The sequence below is a fragment of the Lontra canadensis genome, unplaced genomic scaffold (genome assembly GCF_010015895.1).
Source record: "Lontra canadensis isolate GAN:19392208 unplaced genomic scaffold, GSC_riverotter_1.0 scaffold23, whole genome shotgun sequence".
NCBI classification, from domain to species: domain Eukaryota; kingdom Metazoa; phylum Chordata; class Mammalia; order Carnivora; family Mustelidae; genus Lontra; species Lontra canadensis.
The window spans coordinates 3,184,242-3,208,330 of record NW_022631017.1 but is presented as its reverse complement, the minus strand read 5'-3'; the positions used below and the strand labels follow the sequence as shown (position 1 = coordinate 3,208,330).

Genomic DNA, 24,089 nt, shown 5'->3' with positions numbered 1-24,089 from the left:
ATGTTGCCATATTCTTTTCTCAGAGACTCCCAATACATATTAGCTTATTATGAGCTCTGAGAAGTTGTACCATGAAAGACGTGTTTAAATTTTAACTCAGTGTTTCCCAAATATATTTGTTCCTGGAATCCTTTTTTTTTTTTTTTTTCCAGTCAATGTAGCTAGCACTGTAATAAACCTTAGGAAAGCTGCAAGTCTATTCCAACTCTAACATTCCAGGAACTCATGAGACAATGTGTAGTTGCGGTACATGGGGAGAAGGCGCTTGAGCTGTGCTCGTAGTGTGATGGGCTCCTGGCACGGGGGCAGAATGTACTTAATAAATAAGGTTTAATAAATATAGTATAACTTAACCATAACAGTATATGGTATAATAAATAGAGGATATGGGGTGCTGGGTGCCAGGAACTCAGAGATAAGTAAAACACTGCCCTGACCTCAAGTGGCTCCTACCAAAGGAGAAGCCTGGATTTTTCCAAATGTTTAGAAGAAAAGGTATATCTGGCTTGTCAGTTGTCATTGGAGGTAGAAAGAAAGGGCCTTAAGGAGGCAAAGTATGCCTGGAGGAAAACAGTGACGGCTCCCCGCAGGGAGAACCATCAAAACCGGATCTCAAAGAAGAGGGGTGACTATCTGGGTGCCTGAAACAGGAGCAGAAGGAGAGCATTCAAGGCAGGGAAAAAAAAAAAACATAAATAGTAAAAAAAAGGCAGGAGAATATTTTGGTAGCTTGTAGTAGCTTGAGGGCAAGATACATGATGATGAGGGCTGACTAGTTGGTTTGGGAACATACCATGAAGGGTCCAACTCAGCAAGTAGCAACAATAAAAGAGGAGACTTAATTATCTCCCATAATAAGGAGTCTGGAGGTCCATAATGAGAAGGTCTAGGACTGGCTCAGGAGTACAGGGATGCCTCCAGGGGCCTGTGCTCCTTCCATCCTTCTCCTTGGCCATTCCTCACCATGTTGGCTTTTCATTCACATGCCGTTGTCTCATGTCAACAGACGTTGCCATGGAATCAGGCATATTTCTGGTAGATCATACACCTTATCCTTAAACATAGGCATTTGGAGGTATCTTTTAGGCAAGGGAATCAGGCTTTTTTGCAAAGAGAAGTGATATGATCAGACGGGTGTTTTTGTAAGATGACTTGGTCGCCAAGTAAGGGCAAGAGGGGAAGAAGAGGGACTGGAGGCAGGAGACAATACAGAATTGAAATTATCCAGGTAAAAAAGTCTTGCATGCTAACACCAAATCCCTAGCAGGACTCCAAAGAAGGAGACAATAGGAAAAAAAATGCTTTTTTTTTTTGGTATGGAAGGCAACTCTAGGCAGCCCCAAAGACTTGCCTTCTCTCGCATTGGCTAGAACTTGGTCACATGACTACCAGCAGCACAAGGGAGGCTGAGAAGTCCAGTTCCTGGCAAAGGCAAATGCAGTAGGCATGAGACCATTCAGGATTCAGTCACTGCAGCTGGGCCGTGGCCCAGATGAGAAATGAGCCTTTTAGCTCATGAAGCACTAAGATTTGGCAGTTACTGGTTACAGCCATTAGATTAACTTTTGTAATACATGGGAATCCCAATGCTTAATAGTTATGGCTTGATGAATGAGGAATGGAATCAAAAACTGAGCTATGGCAACTGCAATTTTGGGGAGAGGGCGTATGTTGGGGGCCAGGTACCCTTCACCAATTCATCTTTTCAGAGGTTGATGACTTGTAACTACCCAATATGTGATGAGCTGTCAAAAGTACATATAAAGTGCTGTGTATCTCATGAAATAAGTTTTCAATAATTTCAACTTTCTCATTAAGGGTTAAAAATAAAAAGACAATTCAACGGAGAATTCTAATTGAGACACTTGCTGTCCCACCCTTGCCCCACTATCTATTTCAAGTGCTAGCCTCCCCTAAATATTTTAGTCATGTTGCACCCATGATGTCAACAGAAAATCACTTTTTTCCCCAAAGAAGCAGGTCTGATGGAGAGGGTGGGGCCTGGTCAGTCCCTCAAAGTGGAAGCGTATGGAAAATGCTTCCCTGTTGTGGATACAAATCTGACAGAGGAAAGTTGAAAAGATGGGAGGGAACTGCAACTCTCCAGTTGCCTCCTCTCGATTTGATTAAAAAACAACAAACAAACAACAACAACAAAAAAAACAAACAAAAAACAAAAAAAAAAACCCCGAGGCTGATGAAATGAGGTCAGAGAAATCCAGGGAGGAAGGGGTCCTCTCATTCTAGAGCTCTTACAAGCTAAGGGAACACCGCATTTGTAGGATATCTACAATAGACTTTGGGGAAGATATATTCAATAGGGTTCAAGAAAAATAAATATGATGCCATGTCAAGAAGTTCCAAATGTAGAGATAGTCCAAGTGGAATGGGAGGCCCTCAAAATTCTGAAAACATGAACTTTGTGAAGAAGCAGAACTCCCCATCCGAAGTAACCAATATGGCACAGGAACTTCTTTCACAGATTTCCATGGGATGAAAACAGGGAGACATAACTGAAGATGAATGTTGAAGATGGGATCGGTTGGCCAGAATAGAATCTGGAAGATTAGCTCCCAATGAATTCAGCCTTTTAAGCTAAGTACCATAAGAGCTTTCCTGGGTCTCTTCAGAGTAGGCCCTGAAATGGGCTGATCTTCCACAAAGCATGGGGAAGCCAAGTCCTCAATATCTCTCTCAGGGCCAGCCCACAGTCCTGATGCTGCCCAGGCTTCTATCTCTGCATCTGGGTCAGTAATGGAAGGTGAACCCCAGGGAAGACACTTGCCTAACCCTCCACCCTTGGGTGTGCTCTGAGCCGCCCCCCTCCCCATCCTTGTCCATGTAAGTCACACCTGCACAGACCCCTTTCATCAGCCCAACTTCAAGTGGCAATTTAAACCTTTTAAGGCCACCTGTCGAGCACCCACTCACTAGATTTCCTTTTATCACCGGCTCGAGGGGAGTAACTGGATAACATAATTATGAGGCAGGAGAATGGGGTGTTTTGATTTGTGTTCTTTGAGGATTAGCCAAGTGCCCCACTGCCAAATCCATGATCACCTGAGAGGAAATCTGAAGGGAGAACCTGCCAAATCAGTCTTCCAGGTGCTCTTCAGGCAAAGGGCTTTGAAAATGGCCTTTTCTGCCTTCTTCTCATCAGGGCAGAGCTCCAAGGCATTTGGGGTGGACAAAGCTGGTGGGTGCCTTCTTCCACAATGAGGTGGAAGTAAGCAAAGGAAGACGTTTTCCAAATACCTGGAGCCGGGACAAGACAGTTGGGAAGCCCATTGGTTGTGGGAATATGTGCAAAGTGATGATATGGAGCCAGACCTCTGATCTTCTGAGAATTCTCAGGAGCTGTGCCCCCTTTGGTGTGAAGACTCTTGAGTGCTTACTGGGAATGCCAGGGAGGTGGCAAGAAAAGGCAACTTGGTCTCAGACTTCAGGGTGTGTGATGCGGAAATCCCATCTTTGCTGCCGCAGACAGCCTCTCTGAAGATGCTTGAGTGACATTCCAGTTTGGGGTGAGAATATGTGGAAACATATCAAGAAGGGACATACGTGGGACATTTTCAGAAGTGAACAAATACACAGTATACTAGTTTCCAGGGCTTCCATAATAAAGTAACCATAACCTGGGTGGCTTAAAACAACAGAAATCTCTCTCTCCTGTTTCTGGAGACCAGAAGTCCACAAAGTGTTGGCATGGCCATATTTTTCCAACACCTCTGGAGGAGAATCCTTCCTTGTCTTTTTCAGCTTCTAGTGGCTCCAGCTATGGCAACATAATCTCCACTCTCTGCTTCTGTCTTCACATGGTCCTTTTCCTTTGGTGTCTATCTGCATTCAAATTTTCATCTTCTTATAAGGATGCCCCTCATTTGGATTAGGGCCCACCCTGATCCTGTAGGACCTCATCTTAACCTGATTCCCTCTGCAAAGACCCTATTTCCAGATAAGGTTACATTCAGAGGTACTATGGGTCAAGACTCCAACATTTCTTTTTGGGGGGACATAATTCAACCCCTCACACATGGGTAGATGAAAAAGCAAAGTTACCATTGGAATGTTGTAGAGTCGTGGACGTCTGTTACTTCAACTTTGGGTTCACCATCTAAGAAGCAATGGCTTTTTAATATTTGCTCTAATTCTAAAGAGAGATGATCTGTGATATGTAATATATATAATAAACTTAAAGGTAATAAAATTATAATACGAATTTAGAAGGTGGTTCTAAGCCTGAGGGGAAGGGAAGCCTTAGGGGACCTACTTGTTACAGGAAGGCTTTAGGAGAGAGGGGTAAAAAATATTGGGAGGAGGGAGGAAAATGATCCACTGACTAATAGAGTCCCCCCAGTACCTCCTGCTTATTATAGCATGACTTGTTGAAGGTTGCGGTCAAAGACGAACTAAAAGGCAGGGCCAGAATATATTATGTAGTCCTAAAATTCCCAGAAGGTCCAAGGGGTGTGTGGTGGGAGGGGACATTGCTGGATATTCCCAGAAATTGCGGTTCAAAGAAGCCGACTGAAGTGAGAGTAGTTCCAGAGGGTTCAGCCGGGCGTGGGGGGACCCACGGGGCTTGAAGCTCAAGGCAGTATGTGCTCCATCTCCCCTGTGGGCTCTCACCTGAGCTTGGCAAACCCAGGCTGCTGGGAAGTCTCCACAGCCATGTGTTGTCTCTTCACCCAATGCAGGATCTGTGTGTCATATGGGCATTTTCTATCAATTGCGCTTCTTAATTCAATTCTGTAGGAAGGATCTGTTAACTGGCACATCTACTATTCCTAGGGTTTCAGGAAAGTGATGATGGGAGCAATATTAAATTAACCAACTGGGGATGAAAACTCATGAAAAACCACACTGAGGTTGTGCCACAAGCTGGGTGGGACACGGAAGGGATGAGTTCAGATGAGAAGCATCATGGACATTTAGAACTTTGTCTCAAGAGCCTATGGATGTCCTGAATGGCCCATTTAAAAAAAAATCACCCCAAAAGTTCACAGGAACCTGTCATAAACAGATTTTGATACATATTACATACTTTCCAAAATAGGGACAGAATACAACACCACAGCATCTCTTCACATGACTTAAATAATAAAATATATAAAAACATGTACAGAGAAAAATCTCTTTCCTACCTTGTTCCCTTCCATTCAGTTCCCATCCTTCCCAGTAAGGAATACTATTATTAAGTTTTTGTTTATCCTTTCAAGGAATTGTCAAAAATTTGCCAGCCAGGGACACCTCAGTGGGTTAAGCCTCTGACTTCTGCTCGGGTCACGATATCAGGGTCCTGCGATCCAGCCCCACACTGGGCTCTCTGTTTGGCAGGGAGTCTGCTTCTCCCTTTCCCTCTTCCTCTGTGTTCACTCCTTCTCAAATAAATAAATAAATACATAAATAATCTTATTTTAAAAAACTTGTCAGTCAACAGAGATTTGTATTCCGTTTTCCTTTATTTATGGATTTATTTATGTATGCATTTATTTACTTATCTAGCTATCTATTCATAGAGAGAGCATGAGCAGGGGGAGGGGTAGCAGGAGAGGGAGAGAGATAATCTCAAGCAGCCTCCACACTCAGAGCAGGGCCTGATTCAGGACTCTGAATCTCGCAAACGCTGAAGGTCATGATCTGTGCTGAAATCAAGAGTCCATCACTTAACCAACTGAGCCACCCAGGCACCCCTCGCTTGTTTTCTTTACCCAACTGGTAACACACTTTATGCATGTTTCTATATTTATTTATATGAATGTAAAATTAAGTATGTGCATACTTATTAATCACAGCATTGTTTGCAGTAGCAAAAATTTAGAAGTAAGTTTGGTGTCCAGCAAAAGGGGATTGGTTAAGTTATGGAATAGCTACACTACAGAATGGTATGCAGCTATAAAAAATGTGGATAAACATTTTGTGCTTATATGGAAAGATCTGGAGGGTATATTAAGTAAAAAATGTAAGATACAGGACAATGTATGCAGTATGTGCTATTGGGGTAAGAATGGAAGGGATAAGAATATATATTTTCATTTTCTTGCAACTGAATAAAGAACAATCCAGAAGGATGCACAAGAAGCTAATAAAATCTTTACTTACAAATGATGAAGGAAGTATAATGATGAGGGATGGGGTGGTGAGATTTTTCAGTATTTAATTTGTTATACTACTTCAAGTGCTGAACCACACAAATGTATTTTCTATTTAAAATACAAATGAAAATAATAATAAATTAATTAAATGCATATACCTGGAATCTGCTAATCATACCATCAGGAACTTATTTTACAAATGTTTTCTCATATATGTTCAAAAATACCACCAAGAATGTTCACGACAGCCTTATTTCAATGGCAGAAGACTGGAAATGACCTTATTGTCTATTAAATGTAGACTGGTCAAGTGAATTAAGTTATACAGTGAAACACTGTGCAGATGTTATAGAAAATGTGAAATATATTGATATAGGAAGCTCCTTAAGATAGATTTAGTAAGAAATGCAGAATAAAAATTCAAGCTCCCATTTTTTAATAAAATAAATCTGGTGCATATATATGCACGCACATGTCCTATAGTCTTCCAAAAAACATGATGTGCAATATAACGTGTGTGTGTGTGTTTGTGTGCGTGCATCGAAAATTTCTGGAAGTTAATATAAGGAATTGTTAACACTGGTGTCCTCTGGGATGTGGGTGAGAGCATTTGCCATAGGAATGTTGCCTTCTTCTCATTGTAATGCCTCTTGAACTGCATGACTTTTCTTTGACTGTGCATGTTTTTTTCCAATTCAAAAATATTTACAAATTCATCAGTAAATAAACGTACAGGGGCGCCTGGGTGGCTCAGTGGGTTAAGCCTCTGCCTTCGGTTCAGATCATGATCTCAGGGTCCTGGAAGCAAGACCCGCATTGGGCTCTCCTCTTTCAGCAGGGAGCCTGCTTCCCCCTCTCTCTCTCTGCCTGCCACTCTGTCTACTTGTGATCTCTCTGTCTGTCAAATAAATAAAATCTTTAAATAAGTAAATAAGTAAACACATATCCATACAATGAAAATTGTACACCTATAAAACAAACAACTGAGGAAGCCCTTTATGTACTTAAATACAACAGTCTCTGAGAGGCATTGTTAAAAAAGAGTTTGTATTTTTAATTTTAGATGTTCTAAGGAGTCCCATACTATGTGTACCCGGTTCACAATTTTACCCGGTCACAGAGCATTGTGTTACTTTGGGTTTGATCGTATTACAGCTCCGCCTTTCAGACCTAGAAACGCTATTTTTCGTTTCAGTTCATCTTCCTCACCTCTTAGACCTTCTGTTGGTCTTTTGGATTGAAATCCCAGCTCCTAATGGCTAGTGAACTTGAGCAACTTGCTTAATGGCTACGGGCCTCTGATTCCCTTTCTGTAATTTTTTTTTTAAAGATTTTATTTATTTATTTGACAGACAGAGATCACAAGTAGGCAGAGAGGCAGGCAGAGAGAGAGGAGGAAGCAGGCTCCCTGCCGAGCAGAGAGCCAGATGCGGGGCTCAATCCAGGACCCTGGGATCATGACCTGAGCCGAAGGCAGAGGCTTTAACCCACTGAGCCACCCAGGTGCCCCTGTAATTTTTTTTTTAAAAAGGAGTACATCATGGGAATATTGCAAGAATTTGAGATGATTCCAATACATACTATTTAGCACGTGAGGTCCCAAGGACAGGCATTTAACATGGAGACTATTGCGGCCATTAATATTCCTTGGGATATGTCCATGCAAACTGCAGACAGGAGTGATCATACCCCGGTTTTGTACTAGAAAGTACAAAGCTTTGTGTGTCTTGGCCAACGCTGTTCTAGGAGATCCCAGTATTTGGCTGGCCTTTTTGCCCACAGTATATACTTGGGCTAGTATATCAGAGAATCAATATTCTGTGGATGCAGTTGGGGCTGTATTCTTACCTATATGGGGCATTTTACAGCCCCTGGTAGGGAAGCTTATTGTCACTTTTTAGACATAAATTTTACCCAGTGGCTTCCCCCTCAGGATGTCTCTTGTTGCCATTGGTTGCTCCCAGTCCTATTTGCGTTCAAGTCCATATTTATGAGAATATCTTTTTAAAAGAGGAAGTGAAGATGTCCTTGTCGTCTCTCTTTATTTTTAGAGAGTTAAAAAGAAAACAACTGCCTCTCCATTTTCTCTCTCAGGATAGCTCTGGGTCAAGTGGTCTCACTGATTATCTAGTTGGCTTTCTGCCTTGATGCATTTATAGACTCTTTTATTATTGACTTTGGAGCTCCTTGCAAGGTACTCCAAAAAAGCATTTTAAAATAGTCTCCAGTGGGCAATTTACATTTTAACTGCTCCTTTCATTACTCCCCTCAACACCCTCATATAGTTCCCCTTTCTAGAATTAAATAACCACATGATAGCTTTTGGGCTCCATGTCTCTCTTAGTTGTTGAACTTGGCCCTGTTGTGGTCTTAATTGTGCAATGGTTCAGTTAGAGTCTCATGATCTTTTACATTCATCACCTTTCTTCAACATTTGTTTCCAGGTTATATGGCATCTTGATAAATCAAGAGCTGGATAATTAACGCCATCTTGGTTTGGTTTTTTTTTGTTTTTGTTTTTTTTTTGAGAATCTCTCTGAGAATCGCTGGCACTATGAGAAGAGATGGTGTTCCAGGAGTTGTGTGAGGCATAAGAATGGGTTGGAGGCAACAGGAAAGAATGAAGATGACCATTTTCTGCAAGTCCTTTGGTTCCAGGTGAGTGTAAAGTCTCTTTTCCCCCTTAAGTCATCTAGAATTTAAGGGTGAAGATCTACCTGTCTCTTGGATGTTATTTTAGAGGCCATAGTACTCTAGAGATCATCACCCTTGAAATACAGACTTGGGATTTCAGGTTTTCTGGCTTCACTTTTCTATCACACTTTCATAAATCCCATGGCAGGCCCTGCCAACTCACCATTTTTCTCTCTCTTCACTTTATCCACATTCATCTTCTTGAAGGACAGACCTGACCTTCCTCTGAAGGCCAAAAGTTCAATGAATTTGTGGGAAAAATTTCTGGTAGAAAATAGCTCTTCGCAAGTCCAGTGCTAATGTTTCCCAAAGCTGGCCCTCTTGTGCACATACATACGCAGCTTCCCATAATGTTCCTGACACCTCTGAGGCTATACTGGCTGGGTATCAACTGGATTTGGTCTAGGGTGGCAATCCTTATGTTGCCAAAAGTAAGGATTTTTTTTTCTTTTTAAATTTTCTCATGTTTTATTCAAAGAAGGAATTCTACACGTGCCAAGGAGTCCTTGGGATGCCTGGGTATTGTAGTCTTTTAAGTGTCCTACTCTTGGTTTTGGCTCAGGTCATAGTTTCACAGTCATGGGATCAAGCCCTGTATAAGGCTCTGTGCTCAGCAGGGAGTCTGCTTGAGTTTCTCCCTCTCTCCCTCTCCCTCTGCCCCTCCCCCTGCATTCTCTCTCTCTCTCTTCCTCAAATAAATAAATCAATCTTAAAATGTACATATATATAGAAATGATGTATCAGATGAAAAAGGACATGGAAAGATGTTCATAATATATGAGTAAGAAAAAAAATTGAAAAATAGTATACAGAGTTGTTAGTTGACAATGACCAAAACAAATAAATGAGAAAAAAATCACCAGAAAAACTTTATTGGAAAAATCTACAATTATTAGATTGATTTCAATCGAAAAGAACACCTTTTCAATAGAGTCTTAGTATATTTCAGAAGAAGGGAGTTGGGAGGATATCTACAAAGTTTTAGAGCCAGAGCCCAGTGATTATAAGGTGGGTCTCACCAGGCAGGGAGGATTGGGCACTTTTGAACATAAAACTTTGGATTGGTGGGCACACCCTAACCCACCAGTTCCTAATACTTATGTATTTTCTGGTGATCAGTTTCTTTCCATTTAGGAGGGCTACAGTGAGACCTTCCAATGGACTGATGGTTCCAATTGGCTGAAATGTCATTTCCGTTTATAAAATTCTTTATTACCTCTAAGTACTCTTCATCAGGAAACTCATCATCCCAAAAAAGAGGCCTTAGTAATCCTGTTGGGGAAACAGTCCCAGAAAGTGGCTTTACTCAAGTTCATATAGTAATGTAGTGATACATTTAAGATCAGAAGTCTGATCTCCAGTTTCCAACTCTGAGCTTCCCCGAGTCTGACACCCCAGGCACTTTCCCACAGGTAAAATTTACTGGGAATTCTGGGGATCTTAGCTACTGGACATAAAAATGAAAGCGACACAGTTCACAACCTTTCCAAGTATAATGCAACGCTCTTGTTTCCAAGTTCAGTTTTGGCAGGTTTTCTGGAACAGGACTCCATTCTCTAGGCCAGATACAGGCATGGCCACTGGCGCACCCCTTGGTTTCATCACAGCACAATTAAGGAAACCAAGATGCAGAGAGATGAAGTCTCCTGTGCCCACAGCCCTTGGTCAACATGCAGAGCAAACAATGGAAACATAGAACACGTCTTGCTTGAGCAATCTGATGACGGAACCAGCTATTAAAAACAAAAACAGCAATAATGACAACAAATTCGGCTCATCCACCACTTGGATACCTTCAGCCACTCATAATAGCAAACAAACAAACCCCCTCAAACAATCCAGGATGTATTACAGAACAGGAAAAGCAGACTTAGAGCCAGGATCACAGTGGGCTGATTCAGAAACTCAGTGGTCCCATCAGGAGATGGACCCTCTCCACTCTTGGTGCCTTTTGCAGTACTTTGCCTGATGCTTGTCCTTCATGGTCTCTGGGGCAGGTGGGAGGGGGGCGAGGGCAGCATTTCCAGGCCTCAAACCCACATCCAGAGGCAGTGACTTAAGGAGACACTTGTTCAGAAGATCTTTCTCAGAAGTTCCTAAACAAATCTCTTCTCACAATACTGGGTGAAAGTTGGTCAAGAACACACTCCAAAACCAACCACAGCCAGGAGGACAGGGTCAGACCATTCATTCATGCTTTGCCCCTTGGAACTGGGGTGGGAACCACTTTTACCTGAATCTTGTGAGGGTGGGGACTAGGGAGGAGTGGGGAGGAGGACCCCTCGCCCAATCAGAGCTCTGCCAAAGGAACACAAGGGTGGTCGGGATGGAGGGAGACCATGGACAGCATCTGCTACAACCTGCTGTGACCTACAGGCCACCTCTCCTGTCAGGACTTCATCTGATATCAATGTTGGCTTCAGGTAAAACTGAAGACTCTGGAGACCTTATTCTAGAGTCAGTGATGTTCTAGGGGTGGGAATTTCGGCCAGGAACACTGATAGGGCCAGGCCACTGTCCGCAAAGAGGGAGTTTTGTGTGCAGGTAGACTAGTATTTTAAAGTATGCCTTAAATCATACGTGAACTGTCACTATTGGCTTACCTCGGGTATAATGATACAGATAGGAAATTGAAGTGAGAATCTTGAATGAACATCAGTCTATTTTTTTTTTAACCCAGCCCATGTTCTATAATAGAATTTAGCCCTGCTAAAATAAAAATTTTTGGATGACTGGGTCACAAGCTTCTTGTTTTTCCTTTTCTTCTTCCTCTTTTTCTTTTTCTTTGCTTCTGATTTTTAAGAATAATGAACATATTTTCTTTTATAATGGGAAAACAGAATAACTTTTATTGGGAGGGGAGGTAGTTCATACTTGTCATTTAAATAGCATAGGAAATCCGCACCTCAAATAAGCAGTCTGATGATTGCCTTTGTAATATTTGAAAATAAACCAACTTTATTTGAATCAGTTAATACCAATCAAGACTGGAAAACAAATTTATAACTCGTTCAGATTCATGAAGAGAACATTCAGCAGTATCTTCATCAAAAGGCAACTTAAATTTATTAAGGCTTGAAAGCAAGTCCTGCTATTTTGTCACCACAGTTAAAGGTCTTGAGAACATCAAGTAGCCATCATTTGGAGTGTCTTTAGAAAACGTAATGTTTGTTCTTTTATAAAAAGCTAGGCATCTTCTGCTAAATCAGTTAACCCCCAGCTTTTAGAATGGGACAAACACGAGGTCTGGAAAGTAAGACAAATTTCAAACATCAGCTGGATATTGTATATTTTAAGTGTATGCACAATTATTGTGAAATCTCTAACTATACATAAAATATTGGATATATATTAGATAATTGGATTCTTTAAACTATGTTTTAAAAGAAAAACAGATTGCTTTTATAGAAACACAGATTAGCCCAAACCCTATAATGAGGCAATGTTTCATTTTATTTTTGGTTGGTGAGGGGAGCATTGGATCTAATGCTGCAAGTAACATTAAATAAAATGAGGCACACTTTTGACCATACCTCCTGATGGAAGGAAAGCATCTTGAAACTAAGCCAGGAGAAGAATATTGGCATAGATAAAGGAAAATGCATTCATGAAGGGGACACACGTTACTTGGTTTGAATGCTAAAAAGCACTGGATAGAAGACAATGGGTCTTGTTTGCAGAAAGGGCTCCAAGGCCAAAGACATGACAATGTCTATCCTCCTAACTTTAGAACCAGGATGCTTCACACACACACTTCTCTCTCCAATGCTCACGATTCTTTTTAATGGCATGTGAAAAAATAAGGAAGTGATCCCTTAGGAATCCTTGAGCTTCAGTTTAATAATGAGGTGATACTTCATCTTTCCAAGGAGAGAGAGACAACGGCATCTTGACTCACTCTGCTACTTAAATAGCTTCTGGCCACAAGGAATAGCAGAGGGTCACAGAAGTAACTACTGGATTCCTGCTGCCTCTAGACCGATTTAATTTTAGACACAGACTCTTCACTGGTTTCTCACAATGGAAAACTCTTAAGAGATGGACCTGTACCTTTCTGACTCTCCGCCCCCACCCCAACTTTAATTCTATTTGTCTAAGCCTTACTGATTCCTGGGATTCTGAGATCTTCAGGGTCAATTCCAGGCTCGATCCATCCTGCAACAATGCGAAGATGCTTGGTCTTGTCTTTGTACAGAATGACCAGTAGTCATGGGTGCTGTGAAGAACTTCTGCCATTTCATTGACACGTGCTGGAAAATGCAGCTGAGAAAACTTCACTCTTGGAGAAGGCTTTTTCTAATGAAAAGACCAAGATCCTTGCTGGTGCCACCGGCAGGAGATGTGAACACCAGAGACTGGCATTTTCTGGGAAGCTGAAACCAGTCTGAGATTGTGCGGCTAAATAAAAGTGGGTTTTTAGGGGTTCGTCGCCTATGATTCTGAGCTGTCAGGCATTTGACTTCCATCATCGGGAGATAAAGACACACAATACAAGGACCATGCTCTAGAACACTCAAGCTTTTATTATCCAGCTCATCATATAAGGTTATTAAAATCTTACCCAATACCTTCTCAGGGCCAACCTGAGAGGTAGCCCAATCTGATAGATGGGTAAATTCAACAGTCATTCTGAGTTTGATTCTTCTTTCTGCCTTTGCCTCCCGCTGTGCTATTCCACAAAAATAAAATAAAATAGTGACATGAAAGTCAAAGGAGAAAAATAAAACCAAAATAAAATAAGATCTCAACCCAAACCCTTTCTAATGCCACTGAAATGCTTTCTGAGGGATCAACACTCATTCAAGACCAAAGATAGGGTTACTTTGGATGAAGACCAAACCTTCAGGACTCTCTGAGCGGGTTCTGGAGTCACCTAAGGACCTCATCATACTGAGGCCTGAAGATGATTTGCTGTATATGTGACAGGGTTGTGGCCAAAGCCCAGCGAGGCTAAAGGATCTAGAGAAGAAAATCTCTTTTGGGAAAAATAATCAGAAGGTAATATTATTGTTATTTTAAATATTCTGCTAAATCTGGTCATAAGACATTAAAGCTTTCAGTCAAGAGTCGGTTGTATTATGTCATAATCTTAAATTGAAATCAAAAGATATTCTTGAATTAAGTACTCAGAAGTGCTTTCCATCTCTAACTCCGTCCCCTGTTTTCCGTGGTTATAACTGATCATTTAACTGCCTCCCCCCACTGGTGCCTTAATAGCGTTATTTATGCAAAACGAAGTAAACCACAGAAGGAACATCTAGAAACAACAATATTGATTCAATTTGGCTTCTTTGTTTTTAAAGACTGTGTTTTAAGACCAGCCAATGGCTGAATTCTGACTCTCAAATCAGTCATTAGTATCAGACAACCCCTAGCCAGGAGCTGTGCCATCTGGGAGCCTGTTTTTTGTCCCGCTGCCTTTGCTACACCGCCGTGCTTCTAGAACAGCACCACCGCGGGTCTCTGGAAAGTAAATTGCCTCTTAGGTCACTGTGACTGTGTTGCTAAAGTCAGGTCAGGGTTTCTGAGGACAACAGGATTTACACTAATTAAAAGTCCTCTGGGATCATTCCAGACTTCATCTCCCAAGAGGCCAGTTTGGGGCTTTTCCCTACAGTAAAAAGAACTGTTTCCTCACCATGTTCCTTTTTGAAACATGTCTAGGGACTCCGTTCCCAGGGAATCCCTGGGAAGGTTTCTTTAGGGGAAGGAATGAATCAATGCCTCTTGCCCTTGCAAAGCTCTCAGGCTAATAAAACATCCTACTGAGAAATTTCCTCTTCCTCACTGGGCTCAAGGGGCTCCTGCTTCCTCCCCTCTGCTAAGATCACGGCCACGTGATCTCTTCAGAGATCCCTGGAGACAAAGTTCTGTCTGGGGGTGGCTGGGCCAACGATGTGCCAATGTTTCTATGGAAAGGACCGTTGTTGCCTGACATTCCTGGGCAACAAGCCATGTCCCGGGGCTTTTTGGCACTCAGGAACTTCACTCTGCCCCCCGGGCAGCCCGGATGGGAGAGCTGCTGAAGGTGACGGTCTATGATGTCTGGTTGTTCTCACAGGCCACCACTAGGACAGAGGGCTGATGATTAACTCATTTTTCTTAGTTCCCTCTGCACAGGTTCCCTAAGCTCAAGCCAGATGAGCTTTGAAGGAGGTAAAACTGAAGGAAAGCAACTGAGGAGAGAAATATTAGCTAAAAAAAAGTTCCTTTTTCATCTGGCAGGTGAGTCAGATGGCAGGGGCATCTACTTTTCTTCAAGTTCAAGCCACATGGTTTCCCAGTCAGAAAGGCCCATGGACTTTCTTCCTAAGGTGTTCCATGATCATGCCATCTCTTACCCATCAGAGGCTATAGCCAGCTCAGCCAGGAGCCCCACCGGGCTGGCAGACCCACATTCGGGAACCACTTGAAGAGACTGGAAAGTCAGTTTTGGCCAATTCTTGGTTAGTACTGACATGACATCAGCAGTTCAAGACTTTGTGAGATCATGAGAAAGAAGACCTGTGTGAAAGATTCCCAGGGAACCTTGATCCTCATAAAGAACTTCTCTATCTTCACCCGCCCCCCATCCCCTGCTCCCACCTTCCATCTGCTTTCTCACAGAATGAAATTCACTCGTGGATCTGTCAAACCTGGGCATGTCACCTCCAACAAAACTACCGCTAAGCAAGCAAACCCATGGCTAGTAGACCCCGTGGGCCTTTTGGCATCGACACTCTTCCCCCTCTCCTTCCCAGACACCCCAGTTTGCGACTGCATGCCAACTTCGCTTTCTCAAAAGGCCTGGACAGCATAGCACAGAGGTGGGTGTCCCCCAGATACATGAGAGCATCATGACCTCACCCTGCAGCCTACAGAGACAGTCTAAAATGGTGTTACAGTCTGGTCCTCAGTGCCCTGTGTGACCGGAGCGTCAGAAAGCAGAGAGGGACTGAAGGTGTGTGTGCCAGCCGCTCAATCCACAGCCTGCCTGTCCTCCTTTCACTCTCTCTGTCTCCCCCAAATGGGGTGGCTCTCTTTCTAGTAAGATCTTTGATGGCATCTGTCCTTGGCCAAGGAGTTACCAACAAGGAGGGGGAAGGAGACACAGGGTTGCATGTTGCTACCGCAGCCAAGCAGCGAATCTGGTATTGGCAGAGGGGCCAGGGACAGTCCCCTAGGCAGGTTCTCCAGGGCTGACCCCAAACACACTGAAAGCCGGACCAGGCCCAAAGGCTGAGAGCTTGAGGGTGTCTATCACTGCCGCCTGCAGATGCTGGTGGGATCAGATGGGGTCGGCTGGGACCTTCCTAAGACACAGCTGGCTAGAGTCCATGGGGCCAGCAAGAGGTGGCCAGCGACCAAACGATGTTTCCCGAGGCAATGCGGAAGGGGAGTCAGTGAGGCTGGAGTTGGTTTGGGAGAAGCGGAGTCCTTGTGCTACCAGTGGCAGGGCGAGGCGGCCGAGCTCAGGACCGGCTGAGGCGCTTGGCGACGTCGGCATAGGCAGACTCGATCTCCTGGTCAGCAGCGCAGGTGTTGGTGAACTCATCCCGCGCGTAGGCGTTCTTCAGGTACCGCCACAGGCCCGTCATCTCGGCCGGGAAGTCATAGTTCCGGTACTTCTTGGCCACAATCTACAATACAGACAGCAGGACCAAGATGGCGTGAAGGCAGGAGACAAACCCGGGAGAAGGAGTTAGTGGTGGGACCGGGTGTGCATGCACGGGGGGCGGGGGTGGGGGTGGGGGGTAGAGACCCTGCGTGCATCACGCCCCACCACCCCGCAGCAGAATGTGTATCGTGCAAGGTGGCAGGTGGAACTGCCTTCTTTCCATCTTCTCTAATCTTATTTATTTCATAAGTAAATGTAATTTTCCCTTTGACGTACTCATTCTTGTTTGAGGGACTTTCCTTGGGAAATCATCAGAAAGATTAGCTACGTATCTGTGATCATGGGATCAAGAGTAAAAAATGCAAGAGTGGAAAAAATGACAGAGAAAAGAAATGTCCAGCAATAGGTACATGAATTAATGCATTATCATAGGTAAATCCAATGCCGTGCTGGAGAGCCTTTAGAAATGATGCTGCAAAGGAAGTTTCAGCCATCTGGAAGACTCTTTTAGATCATTAAGTGGATTCCTGGGTGGCTCAGTGGGTTAAGCATCTGCCTTCGGCTCAGGTCATGGTCCCAGGGTCCTGGGATCCAGAGGCCCATTGGGGTCCCTGCTCAGTCGGGAGTCATCCTCCGCCCTCTGCTCAAATAAATCTATCAAATTCTATCTCAAATAAATAAGGAAAATCATTAAAAAAAAAAGATTGCTAAGTTTCAAGTGCAGTGCAAAAAAGTAATAAATTTTTTTAAAGTGCAGTATAATGCATTTGGAGAAATATACGCAGAGACTAGAAGTATCTATACCAATATGTTACCAGTGGTTATGGCTAACTGATAGAATTATAAATTTTATCTCCTCATCCACTTTTTTTACCTAAACACCTTATTCATAGGGGAGAACAAAAAGCATAAAAAGGAAGTTAGATGTTGGAATGTACATGCAGGTTCCATGTACGCTGCGGGGGTGAACAAATCGTGACTTCTCTTCGTAGTTTGCACACATGGGGGCTATGGCTGGGCATTCTGGGGAGGTGCTGTTTGTGCTGAAACAGTAGCATAGCAGTTAAGAACATGGGCTCTGAAGCCCCACGGACTGAATCTGCCATTTTACTCCACCACTTAGCAGCTGTGTGACCTTGGACTAGCTACTTAGCCTCCTTGAGACCCAATTTCTTTATCTCTAAAATGAAGGTCATAATAAGACCTACCTTGGAGGAACAGATTAATACACATAAAATTAATACACACAAAATGCTTAGAGGGATGGCTGGCTCATCCTGAGTGCTCAAGAAACATTATCTCCTGAGACCCATCTTTTGCCCATTTGCATGCAGAGAGGGTGACCTTTGTCTTTACATGGGGCCTCAAACTCAGAAGGGCTTATGTTTGGTTGCAGGCTCTGCTGTCACTGGCTGGAAATTCTGAGTACTTTTTAACGGGGCTCCTTTATTGTAACTGTACATTGGGGTCTGCACATCAGCTCCTCTTGCTTCTAGGCCTCTAGGGGCAGGGGTGGGAATACCAAAGAGTACTCTCTCTCCTAAGGCACTAACTTCTGACTCTTTTTTTTTTTTTAAGATTTTATTTATTTATCAGAAAGAGAAAGGGAGCACAAGAAGGAAGAGTGTCAGGCAGAGGCAGAGAGAGAAGCAGGCTCCCCGCTGAGCGAGGAGCCTGATGTGGGGCTCAATTCCAGGACCCTGGGATCATGCCCTGAACCAAAGGACGAGGCTTAACCAACTGAGCCACACAGGTGTCCCTGACTTCTGCCTCCTTTCCTTGTTTTCTTTTTAGAGAGGTCTTCAGACTGCTGGCCCTGGGATCCTCCCACTCAGAGAACCCCGGAGTTCAGCTACGCTGGGCTTTCATCTTCATTTTGGTGCCAGTGATGGTCAGGGTTCCCTGGAAAGCTGTGCTGAGTGAACACAATGATGACCCTATTGTGTGAAAAGCTCAGCCTCATCGGTTTGACCACATTCCCAAGGAGCATGCATTTTCCCCCTCCATTCTCCTGCATCAGTTTGGAAATTCTGTCCCAATAGTCAGCTCTATTCTATTCTGAATTGCAATTACTGTTTTAGTATCCTCTCTCTCTCTTCCCTAGCTTGTGAGCAGTATAAGGGCAGAAACTCAGCTTCTTCATTTCTATACTGCCTGCTCAACGCTAAGGCTTTTGTAAATTTTTTTTTTATGATTTTATTTATTTGAGTGAGAGAGAAAGAGAGCGAGCAAGAGAGAGAGAAGAGCCAGGGTAAGGGGGTTGAGGGGGGGGAAAGCAGGCTCCCCGCTGAGTAGGGAACCCCAGTGACAATGCAGGGCTCCATCCCAGGACCCTGGGATCATGACATGAGCTGAAGGCAGATGCTTAACTGACTGAGCCACCCAGGCGCCCCTCAGTAGCACTGTTTATAAGAGTAGTGACACTAACAAGCATTGATTTACTATGTGCTCTGCTCCAGGCTGTTCTGAGCACTATGCAATCCTCTTAAACTTCTAAATAACTCCATAAGGAAGAATGTATTGTATTCCCATTATAGAGATGAGGAAAGTAAGGCAAAGAGAAGTTCGATAAGTAAGGATTCAATAAACGGCTGTATTGCATCTTTACTATCTTCAGGTGTCCTAAATCAAAGTGCATCTAGAGTCAAATGTAAGAAACTCACCTAATTTTAGAGCCTGAAGATCCTTAACAACGAGCAGACTGAACCTGTCAAGTGCCCAAGTGGGTTCCACAAGATGACACGGGAAATGAATTAATTCAACCGGTATCTTTTGAGTAATCACTAATGTTTATTACAGTCCTTGCTTTCCTCGTTTTATTTGGGGATAGTTGACACCTAATGTCACGTCAGTTTCAGGTGCACACATAGTGACTGGACAGGTCTATATGCTCGGCTGTGCTCATCAGCTGTGTGGCTCCCATCTGTCACCAAAGGATGCTATTACAATACCAATATCATTACATTATATTACAATATCATTGCCTCTACACCTTCTGCTGGGCCTGATGTTCCCATGACAGTCCTTCCTCTCTCTCTCTACGTGGCCGCCCAGCCCTGCACCAATGAGAAAGGTAGGGCTGTACTCGGAATCCCTTGTGTGCGCCGCTTATCCAGCTGTCATTGCTTATCTCCAAACCACCCTCGTTTCTGTTTCTTTGGGACGCTGGGACACATGGGCGGGGAATCTGCAAATCACAGCTGTCCGGCCAGGGACTTCCCATTAGGTACTGCCAAGAGGGGGCGCTAGAGAGAGAGAGAGTCTGCAAAGCTGGAGGAGGGAGAAGGGCCGCCCCTTTCTGTCCTGGCCATCCTGTTCCCATCAGACTCTCCTTTGCCCCAGTAGCAACAGCTGAGTCCAGTTTTCTCCTTCTGCCACCACTAGTGGAACCAGTGTCCTCACCCTAGCTGAGAGAGGCCAGCACACAACAGTGACCCCACAGCAGGGGATGGGGGTCATCCCCTCAAATTAGCCCCCAGCAGCAGCTCAGCGTGCCCCACCTCAGAGGTCCAAGGTTGACTTGGCAAGGGCCCCTCATCAAAGTTTCCATGTTTAGATCATTCCAATCTCTTCCGTTTGCCTCCGCTGCCCTACGGTCGCAGCCGCCTCACTCAAGTAGAACCGTGGTATATTTTGCCTTCCTAGTTCTTCAGTACTTACTGCTTCTTTCTATTAAATTCTCTCTGTTAAGAGAACTGGTTCGGGCTGGTCACCAAAAAGCCATCCTCACAACGTTGTCCAGCTTAGGTGTGACTAAGAGGCAAAGGGGATGGCATCTGAGTCTCTGGCAGAGCACTGGCCATGAGCAAATGCTGGAGACAACACCCATTGCCAGTCCTCCTTGACCCCTCCCACTGCAGGGTGAGGGTCCCTTGGGTTTGTCCAAGAGCCTTTGAGAAGAAGCTGTCATGGCTAAGGAGCAAGACCATGCAGGAGGGGCGGGTCACAAACGGACAGATGGTGCGGCCTCAAGTCTCTCCATGCTGGGATTTGTTTTCCTTTTTAAAGGATGCACTGTGAGATTTAAAACAGCAGAAGGGCGATGTATGGGTATATACTTGTGCTTATGTCTCCTTTGCTGTTTGCTTCAGGGGCTAAAGCGGGTCCCTGTGCTAGGCACAGGTCCCAAGGACCCCTCCAGAAGGCCTGCCATTCCCCTCCCTGCCTGGATCTGCACGCCCTGAGACTTGGCCACGTCTCTGGTTCTTTCCTCACATGTTGGCTTGCTTTGAGGGGATGAGGACTAGAAGGGAGCCAGACAGTGAGAGTTCAAACCAGGCTCTCAGGGAGAATGAAGATGAACCTGAATGAGAGCCAGGCAAGAGAGGCAGAGAGCGCAAGATTGCGAGAGAGAGCGCGGGCAAGAATGAGCACAGGGGCTCTGATGTTCACAGGAACGTCCATGTTCATGGTCTGAATTTGCTCTTTCATATGAAAACAGTTAGCTCCCACAGCCCAGATTAGGTTTTGGCCTCAGGAGCCAAACTGGAGGCCTGACTTGGCTCCCCTTTCACTCTTTCTGCAGGACAGGGGTTTGCCAGGTCTCTGGGATCTGATAAGTTGGATCAGCAGAAATCCAAGGAGACAGAAGGCGAGGCCCGGCCTTTGTCCCCTTGCAGGCCATCCTCCCTCTGATCCCCAGCTCCCCCAAGTGAGGAACTCACTGAACTCCATCCAAGGACACGGGCGGAGCGTGGTTGTTTAGGGCTGGGGGGTACTGGAGGAGCCAGGGGATGAAGAACAGGGCCTTGGGGGGTCCATTTGTTTACCTTATTCAACAGGAAATTCTTGAGTGGGTAGTCAGTATAAGTTTAAGTAAGACAGAACAAAGAAGGAGTAAAGGAAGAGAGAAGAAAGAAGCTAGAAGGACTATACTTTATGTCTCTTCATTTAAGCATGAGAAAAATGAATTCCAGAAAGAGTCAGTGGCTTGCCCCAGCTCATGCTGTTGGTGGGTGGCAGATACCCAGCCAGGACGTGGGTCTCGTGACTTTCTGAATGGGGGTCTTTCCAATACGTCACACTGACACACTGTGACTGAACTAGAATTATACCATCCCTGATGGTGCCACTCGTTCCTCAGGAAAAGAGAATAAAAGATGTTTCCGGGGGTGTGGTGGGGCATGCAGTCATTAAGAACTTCAGAAACATGGAGCTTGGCTGGACTTACAAGTAACCATTGACTTGGCCCTGGACCCAAAGTGTCTTCATATTAACAGACTGCATTTTCCCAGCCCATCAGTAAGGGCCCAAGTGATTCCCGCCCAATCTCCAGCTCTGACCAAGTCCTGCGGGAACACTGGGGCCTGCACAGGTCAGATTTCAATTCAAGCTGGTTGTGCTCTGATTAGAGGGAAGCCCACATTTCTAGCTCAGGACTTCAGCAGGAAAACGATAGGCAGATATCCAGCTGATGAATGATTGAATCTGATTCTTCTTAGTGAAGGGCAGAAGGAAAATGGTATGATAAAGACACAAGTGAGGTGACTGAATGGTCAATCAATGAATATTTATGAAAGGGCTACCTTGTGCCCACCATCGTGCTTGGAGAAGCCACTGTCTCCACAGAGCTTGCTGTCTGACTGAGACACATGATATAATATAATCAGTCATATGTCTCACTGAGACACAGAAGTGTGTATAAAAGTATACACTAGAACAGTCTAGTGATATGGTCCTACTGTGTGTTTCTCTTGGCTGGTGAGGGCCAGGAAAGGATGTAAGAAGAAGCAATAGTTTAGAGAATGAACATCAGGACACGACTGTTGTCTTTGAATGGGGTGAAACAGAGCAGCCCTGTTCTGTGCTGCTCCAGAGAACAAAGGGAAGAAGGGAAGCGGTTTGGCTCAATATAAGAAAGGATGTATTTAGAGGCGTCTGGGTGGTTCAGTTGGTTAAGCATCTGACTCTTGATTTCGGCTCATGTCATGACCTACAGTTTGTAAGACGGAGCCCTACATCAGGCTGCACACTGGGCATGGAGCCTGCTTGAGATTCTCTCTCTCCCCTCCCCTCTCCTTGCCACCTCCTTTAAAAAAAAAAAAAAAAAGGAAGGATGTTTTAACGATCAGAGTCATCCAAAATGATAGGGCTGACTCGTTCGGCAGGGAGCGTGCAGCGACAGCTACATGGAAATCTGTCACAGACATGCAGAAAGTGGTCCAGTGGGGGTGGGGGACAGTTTAGGTAGACCTTGGAATTCCCTTCTTTCCAACTCTCAGATCCTAGAATTCTTGTAGGACAGGATTACACTGCATGTCAACATTGATCAGGGAGGACAACCATGGAAAGAAAATGACGTCACTTTCTTGCAGCCTCCACCTCTTCAACTGATAGATGAGGAAGAGGATACACGCCTGCCCTAGGGAGTTACTAGAGGGAATGAGAAGGCTTGCATATGAAGCAACTTCACAGAAATGTGGGGGTATGGCCAGTGGAAAGCTTTGAGGCAGAGGCAAGGAAGAGGCGCTCTATATATCTATCTATAAACATATGCATACACATATAAATGTATGTGTAACCACACAGGCTACGACAATAGCAACTACTATATGTATTGAGCCTTTATAATATGCCAGGCACTGTCATGCCGTATTTCTTCTCCCAGCCAAGAAGTAAAACTAAGACTAAGAAGTAAGTAATACATGCCTATTTTACGGAAGCCGGGAGAGTCTATACAGCCAGCAAGCAGTGGAGGCTGACTTTGGATTCCTATTCCTGTGACTTCAGAGCCCAGGCTCTGGACCAGCAGGTGGCACTGTCCCTGACTCATCCATGCAGCTGATGTGGACCTTTGATGGAGTTGGATATGGCAAGCAACCTGCAGACAGAGCCGTCTTACCTTGACCACATGGAGTTTGGGCAACAGATTGCAGTCGGCCAGGGTCAGCTCGTCTCCATCTAGGAATTTGCGTCGGGACCTCTTGTCTTCGTCTCCACAAGTGTTGGCGTCGATCTCCTCTGGGAGAGGGTTGTTCAGGTAATCGTCCAGTTTCTTCAGTGCCTTGGTCAGGCCTCTCTCAAGGGCTGGCATGAAACAGCAGAAGAAGACTCCTCAGTCAACCTTCCTGCCGCTGGAAACAACTAGTGGTCTTCAGAGTAAAGGAGCCTATCCTGAATTCTGTGCCCCCCACCACACAGCCAGCTCCCACACACTGTAGAACACCTGCAAGCCACTAACACAATGCAGCAGAAGAGAGTCAAGTGGTCTGAAAAAGCAAACCTTAACCAAACAGTAAACACTAACTAATCCTTTAAAATAAAAAAAACATAAATATAGACATGCAACCATTAGGATACATAGCAAAGTTTTTAGAGTGCTTATCTCCAATAGAAACAATAAGAGTCAATTTTCGTTTTCTATTTTGCTTCTCAATATTTTGCCAATATTCCACAATTAACCCCCATAATAATGCAGAAGGAAAGGGCTATTCACTTAGTAAATAATTGCTTAGAAATCCTAGGACAGAGATACGTGCCAGACTTTGTGGGAGCATTAACTATGGAAGCACCAACCGACTAGCATAAGAAGGGGAGGGGACAAGGCTTCCAGGAAGACACAACATAGCAAAGTAAGCCTCCCTGCTTCGTGTTGCCCTTACAGGGCCAATGGATACCAGAAGGGTAATACTTCGTGTAATCTGAAGAAGGTTGATCTAAACATCGGAGATGTCCAAAATGGAAGGGCTGGCCCACCAGGCAGA

At 44.4% G+C, this 24,089-nt stretch overlaps 1 protein-coding gene across 1 annotated transcript in view; it reads right to left on the bottom strand.

Moving 5' to 3' along the window:
- Window positions 1–16,123: 16,123 nt before the first annotated feature.
- Window positions 16,124–24,089, bottom strand: part of LOC116870394 (chloride intracellular channel protein 5) — a 95,944-nt gene continuing 87,978 nt past the window's right edge. Inside the window, exons 5-6 of the mRNA XM_032862020.1 lie at window positions 23,228–23,412; window positions 16,124–16,408 (exon numbers count right to left, since the gene is read on the bottom strand). Of these exons, the coding sequence (XP_032717911.1) occupies window positions 16,241–16,408; window positions 23,228–23,412 (353 nt within the window). The 3' untranslated portion in view covers window positions 16,124–16,240. The remainder of the gene's footprint in view (window positions 16,409–23,227; window positions 23,413–24,089) is intronic.